General features: G+C 39.4%; 1 protein-coding gene across 1 annotated transcript; it reads left to right on the top strand.

The window, feature by feature from the left end:
* The first annotated feature begins 3,624 nt into the window (after positions 1-3,624).
* Positions 3,625-9,098, top strand: LOC125882252 (diamine acetyltransferase 1-like). The gene is made up of 6 exons (XM_049566039.1): positions 3,625-3,945; positions 5,539-5,590; positions 5,679-5,759; positions 6,939-7,040; positions 7,149-7,189; positions 8,475-9,098. Exons 1-6 carry the CDS (start codon positions 3,883-3,885, stop codon positions 8,649-8,651), a joined length of 516 nt encoding a protein of 171 aa, XP_049421996.1. The 5' UTR covers positions 3,625-3,882; the 3' UTR covers positions 8,652-9,098.
* The last annotated feature ends 4,989 nt before the right edge of the window (positions 9,099-14,087 follow it).

Raw genomic sequence — 14,087 nt, 5'->3', positions numbered from 1 at the left:
CAACAGTATTAGGCCTACTCCGTAGATGTTACTTGATATTGCCAGATTTTTTTTACCTACCAGCCATACCAGGGTGTACTGTTATAGAAGGATGGGCAAGATATTGAGCTACACAACATCTCATGCACCCTGTCGGCCATCTTGGTTTGGAGAGACTTGTGTTGCACTGACAACACCTGTCCAATGGGTGGCAGTGTATAGCATGACGCACAATGGTCCACTCTATTGACTTAAATGCAACTATAGCATCAAAACCCATGCATACACACGAAAATGGCTTTTAAATAGCTGTCCACTGTAGTGACCACTATGCATGAAAGGGATAAGGAACTATATATTCCTAGTGGTACAGTGAGTAAGTCATTTGCTTGAGGACGCAGAGATTACAGTGGTGGAAAAAAGTTTTCGGACACCCTTAAAATTTTACACAATCTCAAATATTATCATGAAATATTTGTGGAAAAATCTTTTTTGTGTTTCAAAAGGTGTGGCTGCATTAGACAGATACAAAAAAATACAAATTATATTTTTTTGTTTATTGTTTACATGAAAAACTAACAAAACTAAATTCTTGACAGTTTCAATATGTCAGTTCTCAACATTGTCGGTATCAAAGTCAACAAATAACAGAAAATGTGTTCAAAACTGAACAAAAAATAAACAAACCATCACATCATCAAATTAATATTTAGTAGTCCTGCCATTGGCACGTAGTAGAGCTCTAATCCTGGCTGGCATGTTCCCCACGAGCCTTTCACACTGTTGAGGGGTAATCTTGTCCCATTCTTCTTGAATTACTGCTTTTAATTCTTCTAAATTCTCTGGTTTATGCTTTGAAACAGACCTTTTGATAATCCACCACAGATTTTCAATGGGGCTCATGTCCGGGGATTGAGCTGGCCTCTCTAAGACCTGGATACTGTGCTCCTGCGGCCAAGTTCTACTGGCCTTGGATGTGTGGCAAGGGGCATTATCTTGTTGAAACATCCAGTTTTTACCTTGAAGGAACAGTGCACACGCAGAAGGGAGCATGTGGGTTTCGAGAATGGTACAATACTTGGTAGAGTTCAATGTGCCATCACAGACAGTGAGATGACCAACACCAGCAGCACTCATGCATCCCCAAACCATGATACTGCCTCCACCATGCCTGACAGTAGGTACTGTACATGCTGGAGATAATGCTCGCCTGGCCTTCTGCGTGCCCTCACATTAGTAGGAGGAAGATAAAGCTGGAAACTGGACTCACCTGACCACGAAATCTTCTTCCAATTCCTGGCTGTCCAGTTCTTGTGTGCCTGGGCCCAACGACGCTAACCTCTGTCTCTCATTGATCAGGGGCTTCTTGATAGCCTTGTAGGACCTTAAGCCATGATCTAAAAGTCGGCCACGTACAGTGCGGGTGGAACACTGGACACCAGTTTGGTTTGACCACTGCTGCTGAAGCTCCTGTGATGTCATTCGGCAGATTTTGCTTGCACATGTGGATCAGGATGCGGTCATTTCTTGCTGAAGAAACCCTTGGACGCCCAGATCTTGGTTTGTCTTCCAAGCTGTTGGTTCGTCTGTATTTCTGCAGAGTGTATCCAACTGCTGAAGGACTGCATCTGCACTTCCTGGCTATCTGGCGGCAGCTGTACCCTTCCTGGCTGAGAATCTTTATCTTCAGGCGTGTTTCCTGCGTTAGGTTCCTTGTTTTAGCCATTTTTGTGTCTGAAGAACTTTCAAATGTGCTGGCTTTATGTAGACACGAAGCTTGGCAACAAAAATTGTGTCTTTTAATAAAAAGAACGACCTTCATCACTGGTACTAAAATGACCCAATACTCAAAATTTCTTATGTATTTTTATGGAACCAATCCATTTTAAGTTTTTAATGGCTTTTTTAGGATTTATTTAGTATTTTGGCTGTGACTGTACTAAAAGAAATTGCTCTTGAAGACCTAAGAGTGATTCTTAATGTAATATTTCACAAATGCATGGGGCGTCCAAAAACTTTTTTCCACCACTGTATAGTTTCAAATCTCCACACTGGCAGGTACAACACTTCCTCAACATTTTTATGTAACCAGCAGGGTGATGTGTGGTGTTTTTCAGGATTGTATCCTCAACAGGTCAGTTGTTATTGTAAATTTTTCTTTTACTTCCCTCTCTCTGCATTCTTTTCCTGAGGTTGGGTTTGGCTTCCCAGCCTTGGAGCTGGCAGGGTTGGACAGGTTGTCAAGAAGCTATCTGCACCTGTTTCTGCCCATCTGCTGTGAACTCTTGTGATTTAAGATTTTTTCATTGGCTGTTTGCTTTTTATTAGACAGAACGGATTTTTGGGTGTGAGGGGTCTAACCACTAAGATTAAGGTTGATCTTTCTTGTCTCTCAAGAGAAATTCATCTTGGGCATACGAAAAAAGTACATCAACACGCAGTTTACAGTCACACTTGGCTCTTTACATAAACATCAAACACAGAATAAACATAGTGCATAAAATCCCAGGAGAAGTCACTGTACAGAGTAGCACAATGCTCTACCCTCCCTCCATCCATCCCCACACACACGCACACTCACATGCGGTCATACACACTCACACACTCACACACACACACACACACTACAGTATAAAATGGATGATAACAACTACATACAAAGATTCACATTACACTGTGGAGATTATTGCATTATTGTTTACTCTGTATACTTTGCACCTCACCACCTTATGTACCTTTGGTTAGATGCAGACCTGCACTGCCTTATCTCAGCATCATGCAGTTAAGATAAATCTGGATGAAATCCCTAACTGATTAACGTCTTTATTAGATAGGACAGTCTGGGCGTGAATGGGGGACAGGGAAGGGGTGACATGCAGCAAAGCAGCAAGTAGAGAGCGCTACTAGAGTAGGCCTACCACTTTAAATATATGATCTGAATACTCTTTCCAACATATCACAGGGTCGTAACGGTGATAGCTTATCCTTGTGTCACCTTACTGTCTGTGAGAGGTGGAAAATTCCACTTGTGTAATACGAGCAATAACAAAATGTTAATAACTCAAGTCCAGTAAAAATCCTAAACTTTGACTTTAAATTTCAGTTTTGGAAACTAGTTGAGTACATTTACTGAAGTACTGTACCTAAATACACTTTAGAGGTACTTGAGTATTTCCATTTTATGTTGCTTTGTACCTCTAATATAAATCAGCTAATAAGATGTTATCATAGGTTATGCTTCCTAGCAGTATATAAAGTATTTAAATTAGCTCCACCTTTGTCAGCTGCAACATTAAATAAAATGATATAATGTACATTATTCTGAAATGAGCTATTAAGCATTATGAGCACCTGTACTTTTTGTAGGCTACTTTAAATACATTTTGAAGCTAATACTTGTGTGCTTATATTTGAGGAAGATTCTGAATGCAGGTCTTTTACTTGTAGGTATTTCTACACTGTGTTACTGCTACTTCACATACTTTTACCACTGCTTGACGTAGGCTATAAAATACTTTGCCAAGTTCCTGCCTTCTCTGGCAATAACAAACGCACAGGATGAAAACAGACGCGTCACGTGAGCATACCTGTTGCCCGATTGGCTATAAAAAGGCCAGAGGGCGCTGCGGATTCGTCAAAAAAGCGAGAGCTGCGGGAACTGACCAACCGCATTTCAGCGCGAGCCGGGTATAAATACTGTGATGTAAACAAAGAAGTGAGCAGTTGAACGGCAGCGACCCAGCCGAGGGTGATACCACTGGATGTACTTGTCTCGACTCAAGCGTCCGGACCAGAGGCTGACTGTGGGGGAAAGGCCACTCTGAAGCGAATGAAGAAACAATTAATCTTCCACTTCACATACAGAGGACTTCTAACGAGAGGAAAAAAGAGTAAAAGAAGAAAATGGAGTATAAATTACGAAAAGCAGAACCCAGGGACGTGTCTGATATATTGCGACTGGTGAAGGTAGGCCTATGAGCAGAACACTCCGTTAAGATTATATTATCTGGTGTGAATAAAACATATCGGTCGTCCCAGTTTATAACCATGTTGCCAGCTTGCTATTTGTTGGGTAATTAAACAGGTAGCCTTGACCTTCCATTGAACTCAACTGTAACAGTTGTTGCGACGACATTTTAAGTCAGACGACGCCTTAATAACGATGAATTACACCGTCAAATGGTGACAAAGTGGTTGGTGGAAAATTCCCGGTGGATGTCCGAGTGTGAGATTAGTGACGGTGGCCTTTGTTTACAGGCAGACGGCTCATATCCGGTAAGGCTGTCGGTTTTCCAAATATGGTCAGTCTTACCTTCAGCTTATCTGCTTATGAAGGTTGGCGATGATTAAATGTTACTGCAGTTGTATAACTGCTGACCTGACATAAATAACACAACCATGGTCAACCAATGAGTATTTTCACAACTTTTAAGAGCAAAATAGCCTCTAAAATGTCAGTAAAAATACCCACCACACTCTAGAGGACCTCCTTAAATCTTTTGTCTGACCAACGGTCTAAAACCAAATATACTTAATTAAAATCGTTTATAAAAACAATGTTATTATCAAAGTTGATGCTGATTAAATGTTATTGCAGTTGTATAACTACTGACCCGACATGAATAACACAATTAGAAGCAACTCCTGAGTATGTTCTGAATCATTTCAAGTAAAATAGTCTATACAATATCAGAAAAAAACACGGACTTCTAAAAGTCGGTTAGTTTTTGTCTGGCAAACAGTCCAAAACCAAATATACTCAATGTGTAATAATCTAAATAAGAGTAAAGTAGGAAAAGCTCACATTTGAGTGGCTGGTAACATTGAATATTTGGCATTTTTCTAACTTAGAGACGTGAAATGTTCCAAGCAGCACATGTTTTGGCCAGAGTTCTTGAAACACAACTCATTCAAGGGTTCCTTTTAAAAAATGGTTGTTTCTGTTAGGTTAAACAATGAATATTTATCGTTATCAAATTCAAGTTTGTATTAGTTTTTGCTTCAGAAATTAACAGTTGGATGCAACAACCAGTCTTTTCAGTAAAACCTTAACATGATTTTTACATCTCTCTTGTGCATACTTATCAGTTACCAAATTGTTTAAAAATCGTTAACTGGGGTAGGGTGATAAATTAGTCAGGTAGATATATTGACCAATATTAGCTTATCACACATATAGGTGTCAGAATATATGCCAGCTCATAATTAGCTTAATGCAGATGTAATAACAAATTTAGTGGCTTTATCAATGTTTTTAGAAAACTATAACTCCTGTGAAGCATCTATGACTGACAGGATATACTGTAATTGGAAGCACTGCTTATGCTAAAAGGAAGTTGAAATAACAGTGTTGTCATTGTGTGGGTTCATTTTTCATGCTCTAAATGTTCCACTTAGCAAATATTTTGGTCACAGTTTGATAACGAGTATTTGCCAAACTCATTGTGGTTAGAAGTTTTACACATTTATTTTTGCTTCAGAGATTCAGTATCAGTTGTTTCTAACAACCAATCTGTTCAGCATTTAACATAACACGATGTTCCATCTTTCTTGTCCCAGGAGCTTGCAAAGTATGAAGACATGGAGCACCAGGTGACACTGACTGAAAAAGGTGAGTTTTTAAGTTACATGCATCCATGTATAAACCCAAATTATTAGTCTTCCTCTGTACATGCTCAAAGGTTTTATTTCATTTATAGAACTCCTTGAGGATGGGTTTGGTGACACCCCGTTTTACCATTGCATCATTGCTGAAACCCAAGGAGAGAATAGCAGTGGCGGTAAGAACCACCACACCGTGTCTTGAAAATTCTTAACTAACACAACTCCCAGGTGTCACTTCAAGTTACCTAACTGAGACACTGTTGAAGATGAAGTGACACAAACAGGCTCATTGTGTTCCAACATGTTGGTTAGCTCATAAAGTGACTGACATGTTGTTCATGAATTATAACTCTTGGCAGACACCTTGTGTTGCAGATATGTTTGTTATTGTCATTAGGTGTATGATTGGATGTTCACATCTTCAATGTGATCAAAGTGAAACCTGTGCTTCTTTAATGATCTAGTCAGTCTCCCAGAATAACACTTATAAATTTGAGCCTATGATGGCGTTGCTTCCTCCATCTGCACAGACGAACAATATTACCTTAAAGGCTATACAGCAGCTTGTGTTTCCTGTTTTTGTAAAATAACTATAGGTATCGTCATACCTGAAACCTGTTGTAGCATGTTTGTGAAAGAGTGAGCACCTGCTGCAGCTGCTCAGCAGCAGGTGCTCACTCTCTTCTCTCTTTGTAAACAAGCTCAGACTCAGATCCAATGTATACATCATTTGTAATTTAGTAATATGACATACGGCTTCAAACTGCATCAGAAAATCAAATTTAACTTGGATATTTTGTTAAAAGTCAGACGATTACTTGTTTACTTAACAACTCAGCTCACAGGTGGTTAACAGCCAAGTGTCACTGAAAAATGCTGCAGTGAAATTTGTGTCCAGACCTGTAGTGCTTAATGTTTTTGTATATCTATGTTATTTGCACCCCAAACAAACATCTGAAATATGCAGCACACATTCCCAGAAATTACAGCAAACATTGACCTAGAATCTACACAGGACTTCACATTCCACAGCTGCACAAGACAAAGGCTCAAGACGAGGGAGATGGATAAAATAAAATACTTGGAACAAGGAATTCAAAAGCTCTTAACATTATATATTGTGATGTATACATGTATTGTGCCATATATTTGTGCAGATATGTGTAGAAATCCCATAGTGCAACTCTGAAACCCTTAAAGGCAGTACAGAGACTCATTGACTAAGGTAAACACAGGTAGCTACAGTATATGTACTATACATAATGTAAATGTAGGTATATATAATTAAAAAAAAAACAATATATAAAAGTATATGCAGCCAGATACTCAACTCTTTCATCACTGTGTCTCTGCAGATCCGAAGGTGGTGGGTTTTGTCATGTACTACTTTACTTATGACCCCTGGGTTGGCAAACAGCTCTACCTGGAGGAGTTCTATGTGATGCAGGAGTACAGGGGTAAAAAACACAACAACAGCTCATCTAATTCAGTCCACATTTAATTAGCTTACTAGCTGCTTCTTAACTAATGAGCTTTCACTCTTTTCCTTTTTGCCTTCTTTTCAGGACTGGGCATCGGTTCGGAGCTCCTGCGCCATCTCAGTGATGTGAGTATATTAACTGAATGGAATTCTTCTTTCTTTTTAACACTAGTTTTTGGCTGTTTGCCTTTATTTGATAGGAAGGTTTAAGTGTGATATGGGAGGAAAGAGGGGACGACAGCAGCAAAGGGCCACGGGCTAGAATCAAGCCCTGGCCGCTGCAGAGTCCTGCTCTAATGGATGAGCTTCTGGGCACCCCTGAATATAATTTCTAAAAGTCAGAACACAATAAATGATATTAACAGGAGCATTATTAATCTGATTCCAGTTTATCAAATCGGAAACAGGTGTGACATTGTGACCTGTGACAGGTGTTCCCCCTGGTTACAGTGACAATTAATCAGCCCCTCGGGGAAAGGCAGGATTTCATGATAGCTTTTCTCACAAAATTGCGATGCATGTTGCTATGTTTTCAGGCGAGTTTTTGCAGTGATATTGGGGGAGCATATGAAATTGGAGAGGGTGTTACAGTTTTTTTGTATAATTTATTAAAAATGAAAGGCTTCTTGTTCTGTGATTGTGATACATACTACACTAATGCTACTACTAACCTGCACATTAAATCTAACTGACCTTGATTCAATAGATGTGCAGTAAATGTGGATGCAACAGTCTCTGTCGTGGTGATTTCTGGTGGTGATTAAGTTTGGTGACGTTATATGGGACACTAAGGACAACTTGGCACATTTAAAACACAGAAAATACAAGAAAACAATGTGGAAATGAAGCTGTATTAAAATTTCCCATGGTTAAAAGCACAAATTCAGATAAGGAAAAATAAGAAAAGAGGATGAAGAGTATGGACTCACTTTGTATCCTCCTTTAGAAAGATTTAAAGTTGTAAGCACTTTGGAAGTTTAAAAAAAAACTGTTTTGAAGCAAAACACATTTTTCGACAGTTCAGTGGGGAAATAACTGTAAATATATATTTTTCTAATACTAGGGTCATGTTTTTGTATTTTAATTTGCTGTGTAGGTTCATCAACCCATCAAAGTGACTTAATAGTAGATAATTGATTTGATCAAGCCGTTAGCTGTCTGTCAATTATGTTCTGAATCCCTACAGCAATGAAAGAGGTTGCTCATTAATGCCATGAGTGGAGTTTGAACACTGTGGGAATTTACAAGGCAGTTAGAAACACTTTTGAGTTGCGTTATGGGAAATGTTTGATGTAGCGTTTTTGGAGATTGAGCCATACAAAGATGACTTGACCTCTGCTGCTCCGTTTCTTTGTCCACACCTTTTAAAACAGATGTGCAAAACTGACTTAAACTCTTGTCTCTCTTTCAGCTGGCGATGACGACGCGCTGCACCGGCATGATGTTCGTTGTTGCGGAGAACAACGAGCCGTCTATCGAGTTCTACAAGCGGCGCGGGGCTGAGGACCTCTCTCAGGAGGAGGGCTGGAGGCTCTTCAGGTTCAGCAAGAACAGCCTTGTGAAGATGGGCACTCCACCTGAGGAATGATGAAATCTCAGCACACACCAGAGGAGGGCGAGGAGGAGGAGACATGAGAGTCTGACCAGAGATGAGGAGTTGGGCTGCTTTTTTTGACGAGTAATGTTATTGAAGCTCTGATAGTGTTGTTGCTGCTGTAACTTTCAGTCCTTTGTGAGAGTACAGAGTGGTGGCATCACAGCAGCCTGCTCAGAAATCAGTCAGTCTCTCTGCGTTTCCTCTCCAGTCAGGCGAGGGTTGATTCATAGAAATTCAGCTTTTTAAAAAGGGGAATTGTGTATCACAGTAATATTATGTTTCTGTATAGTTCACAGTCTTAGTAAGCCTTTTGTCTGTTGCTAATATAGTACTCTGAATGTTTAATGATTATTTTAACCTTTCATTCTTTGTATTGGGGAATTTGATTGGCAGGAAGAATTAATATGATTTAAGTTTGCAATAAAACAACGAATCACACATGTCGTAGTGGTCTCATCCTTTGGTACATTTGGTAGAAGAGGTTATAGATGTAGACTTCAGAATCTCAAATTCTGCACACAGTTTGATTCTTCAAAATGAACAACTGTGAAATTGACTAAATTAGTTTGAACCTGTCCAAGGCCTGCAAAGGATAAGCAGGTATATACATGTACACAGTAGTATATGGAAGATAAGCCACATTGCATGTTGACAAATTAATCTCACCCAATGGTAAATTTAGTAGCTGCTCTGGAGCCTTTGATCCCACCACATGTTCTTCCTCAGCAGATTGAGTCTGACAGGTTTTCATGGAATTACAGATGCTTAGATTTTAGTTTTTTCCCCAGAGTACTTAACGTTTACTGATGTATGAAAAACTTGCCACAGTATGAAGAGGGGTTATATAACCTTAAAAACCAGTCACGACTGACTCCTGAGCAAGAGTGACAGTTCTCTATTAACAAATCAACGGACTGCAGTGTTTACAGCTCCAGTATCAGATCAGTGAGCTAGGTAACTGAGCAGAAGAGTGATGAAAATTAGGGATGTTTCTATTGGTGCCATCCAAGCAAAAACAATGGTTCTAATGTGGAACAAACTGAACTGAAGTGGACTGCCTAGTGGAGACAAGGCTTTTTAAACTCATCATCAATAATGTAAAAATAGCTTATGTTTACTGTACATGCATACTACAGTAATACAAGGACTACTTACTACTAGTTTTAATGCTCTAAAAGTATTAATGAGGTTTAGTGTAACAACTCAGAGCTGAGTCTCACATGTCCTACACTGGCTACTCTACAACCCCTTTAAGATTTTTTGTGCCCTTTCATCTGGCACTCTCAAACTAAAAAAGGCACAGTCTTCAATCTTTTTTTCAACCATTCAGCACTCATGTTTCCCAGCATGTGCCACGATTACAGCAACACACATCTCCATAAAGGGTTTTCCACAGGTTGTGACGTGTTGGTGCGTGAGTTTGCGTCATTTTGAACTGGCTCAGAGGTTTTGTTTCCTCAAATTCACTAATTTTCATCTTTTCTGGGCCATTCTGAGGAGAGTTGTTTGGTTTAGATTCAGCGTGTTGAAATGTTTGAAGGAGAGGAAAAATTAGTTTTGCCAGCTGATGATTTACTGTTTAGTCTCATATTTCAATTCTCGAACAACAATAACAAATATTTTCTTTTGACTGAAGAAATTATAGTATTTGAATGTGAGGAAGAAATAACAATGGACTCTGTTCACAGCTTGGAAATCACTTGTTTTCACTTGATAATTTCCTCTCATTTCTGAACGTCCTATTTAAAGTGATTTCTCTCCTGTTTCTTTTCTTTTTAACCTCCTGACATTTTTTCCAGATGTGTCTGTCACTGGCAGCCAGCTGTTTTCTGTTTCCTGATGAGGAAAGACGACAGAAGACCATGCAGCTGTGTGCACTGTATGCACTACTGTATGGCGTATAACCCAGATCAGTACATGAGACACTGCAGATAAACATAAACCAGTAGTCCAATATTTGCATATGAAATGAGAAAGTGCCGTTACACTCAAGATGAGGGAGAAGCTGTTCAACTTTTGTGTGCCAATGAAGAGCAGTCCTGTAACCCCGAGTAAAGCTCCACCTCCACCTACCTTTCCCCTAAGCAGAAGTCTAATCAGAATAACTGATTATGTGGTTGGGAAAACATGGGTGCACTGTGTAAGACTACAAAACTAGAATTACTGCCCTGCAGTTGTTTGCCTCTGTGCACCAGTCAAGTTTGTCTTGCTGTTGCTGTTTACATTCCTGTCTGTGAAAACATGGATGCTTCAAACACATCTTCTCCCCGGCAGCACAGAAGATCTATACAATCAGCACAGTTTCAAGATTAGTGTCACTAAATCAGTGTCTGACCAAATGTCTCTCCTTCTGTTCCTGAGATATGATGTTAAATAATGACCAGAAAAGTGTTTTATGTAGAATATTAAGACATCACAGTGAAGCTGACCTTTGACCTTTGGGATATAAAATGTCATCATTTTATCCTATTAGACATCTGTGTGAAGTTTAGTCAATTAGCATAAGAATTCTTGAGTTATGCCCAAAAACATGTTTTGTGAGGTTGCACTGACCTTGACCTTTGATCTTCGACCACCATATTCCAGTCAGTTTATTCTTCAGTCCAAGTGAACGTTTGTGCCAAATTTGAAGAAATTCCCTCAAGGTCTGTTTGAGATATCACATTCACAAGACAGATGAGGTCACAGTGACCTCGACCTTTGACCACCAAAATCTTATCAGATCATAGTCCAATGGGACATTGCTAACAAATCTGAAGCAATTCTTTCTGAGCATCCTTGAGATATTGTGTTCACCAGAGTGGGACGAACAGATGGACAACCCTACAACACCATGCCTCCGGCTATGGCTGGCATGGAGGCTTGGTTGTAGCAGAGAGTAGGTGATCAGGTGGCAGTTTGATGTAAGGCTGCAGGTTCTAGCTTTTCTATTCTTTAATATTAATAATGATAATAATAATACATTATACTTATATAACGCATTTCAGGGCATTCAAAGATGCCTTACAAATTCAGGGACACACACAAATTTTTTTTAGTTATCTTTGTTGCATTTCTCTGGGTTCATTTTCATCATTCCAGCCAAGATTCAATAAAAATATTTCAAAATTAGGTAAAAGCAGAAATACATTAGTGTAAAATACTGCATTACGGGAAAAAATCCTGAATTCTAAGTGTTATCTAAGCAATAGTGCAGAAATATTTTTTGTAGCAAAATATACTTACATCAACACTTTGAAAGTAACTATTCTGCATAGTAAGTTCTTTTTTATGCTTTAAGAGCATTTTAATGTTGAAGTTTGTCAAAGTGTAGGCAACTTTAGTTCCTTTGTGTTCTGCTGGGTTGATTTGTAGTATAGTGCTGCATTATAATATGTAAAGATATCATGTGTTTTTTATGTCAAAAGTAACCATAAATGTCAGATAAATGTAGCACAGTGGTCAATCTCCACCACTGCAAGCACCAAACATCGTCTGTCTTTTTTCTGAGGCAGCTACAGCAGTCTTTCCTGTCTCATATAAATGCACCATCTACTTTCACATCCACTGACAGAGGCTGTAAATGAAACTGAACTAAAATTAAATACAGAATTGAAATGTAGATCATTTGTAGCTGTGAAGCTGGAAAAACTGAGTAACCTCTGTAACAATTTCCCCCCGATGGAGACTCAAGATACCCAGTGATTCAGTGTATATTAACAGTAACACTTCAAGATGTTGTTACCAGAAGCTCGAACAGTCACAGGGTCTGTCCCTGAGCAGAAACTGCGTTGTTTTTACTGAATGTGCTTTTCAGAGAAAACCTCACGATACTTTGCTACTTTGGCAGCTGTTCACTTCACAGGCAGTATTTGGCAAGTACAACAAAATAAGTATTTAAGAAGATTTGGGGAACTTTGAAACAAGGAGGCTCACTTAACACAGTCTTCTGTTCCTCTTTGTTGACTATATAAAGCATGTTGTCAAGGTCAGTTAGTCGTCCCATACTGTGTAAAAACTTGTTTATAGCTGACAAATGCTTTTAATCAGCGTTCAGGTGTTGTAAGAGTTCAAATCAACTCTTTTAAACCCCATAAACTTAGGTCGCTCCTGAATATTTCCAACAGCAGAGGCAAGTTGCGTAACATCCTCCATTCTGTCTAAAGAAACATGACATCAGCGGTCCAATGATAAATGAAAACCAGACGGAGAAAAGGAAAAGAGAGGAAATGAGATTAAGCCAGGAACAGTCAGTGCAAAGACACTGAAAACTCTTTTAGTGCCTTCATGTGTCTGTTTTTCACTTTAGTGTACTTTCTGTGGGGTTTTATGAGGAAGTACAGCAACCACAGCCACAGGACGTGACCTCTGCACACATGATTAGCCTATAGAACAAAGAGCTCACAGCTCAAAGCCTCCTGACGCTGTTTCACTGAGTCAGATCAGTTTGTGGTCCAGCTTTCTTTTGGCTTAACTCAGGTTGACTGGTATCACACAGCTGATGATGATGATGGTTAAAGTTAACTTCAGAACATCAGATCACAACCTGCCAGCAGCCTGACCATGGACCAATCAGATCACTAGAAAAACTGAGTTATCATTCCTGCAAGAGTCCAAACATAAAGTACTGAGTTTACAGTTAAGTGATAAAGAGTAATAGAGACATTATCACTCATCTATAGAATCATCTTTGCCCACCCTGGATTTAAAGGCAGCGTTCACCCCAAATTAAAAAATACACATTTTTCCTCTGATCAATCTCTATTGTTTTGGTGTGAGCCGCCAGATGTTGGAAATATTGGCTGTAGAGGTGTCTGCCTTCTCTCCAGTATAATGGAACTAGATGGCACTCAGCTTGTCGTGCAATAAGTGCCGAAAAATACATTTGAAAAACTCAGCGTCTTTTTCCAGAAATCACGACCTGATTACTCAAGATAATCCACAGACCTTGTTGTAAGCATTTTTTTGTGGAAGCTATTTTCTTACTAATGAACTACACCCACCAACTTTATCACTGCACAGAGGAAAGTGTACATTAGAGCTCCGCCTGAGCCTAACCCAACCCGCTGATTTAGGCCAGGCTGGGCTTCAATTTCTCATTACTACCCAGGGATGAATCAGTCTGTGTTGTTTTAATCTATTCATTGAGTTTTATAAAACTGGCAGTTCTCATGGGTAAATAAAAGTTTTACTGGACTGAATCAAGAGGGAATTAGAAAGAAAGGAGGGATTGCAACTGAGAGAAAGTTAAAGTGATGGACCAATAGTGCAAAATAGTGGAGAACCAGAGTAAAAAGAGCGAGTGCAAAGGAAGGATGGAAAAGGAGAGAAAGAGAGAGTAAGAGGGGCAGCAGGCTGACTTGGTAGGCAGTATTTTCTTCTGCGCCCCCGAAGCAGTGGGAGAAATGTGCGAAACATGCAGCGAAGAGTGGTAATCATCATCTGCGT

The sequence above is a fragment of the Epinephelus fuscoguttatus genome, linkage group LG21, assembly GCF_011397635.1.
Source record: "Epinephelus fuscoguttatus linkage group LG21, E.fuscoguttatus.final_Chr_v1".
Lineage (NCBI taxonomy): Eukaryota > Metazoa > Chordata > Actinopteri > Perciformes > Serranidae > Epinephelus > Epinephelus fuscoguttatus.
This window is presented reverse-complemented; position numbering and strand designations above follow the sequence as displayed.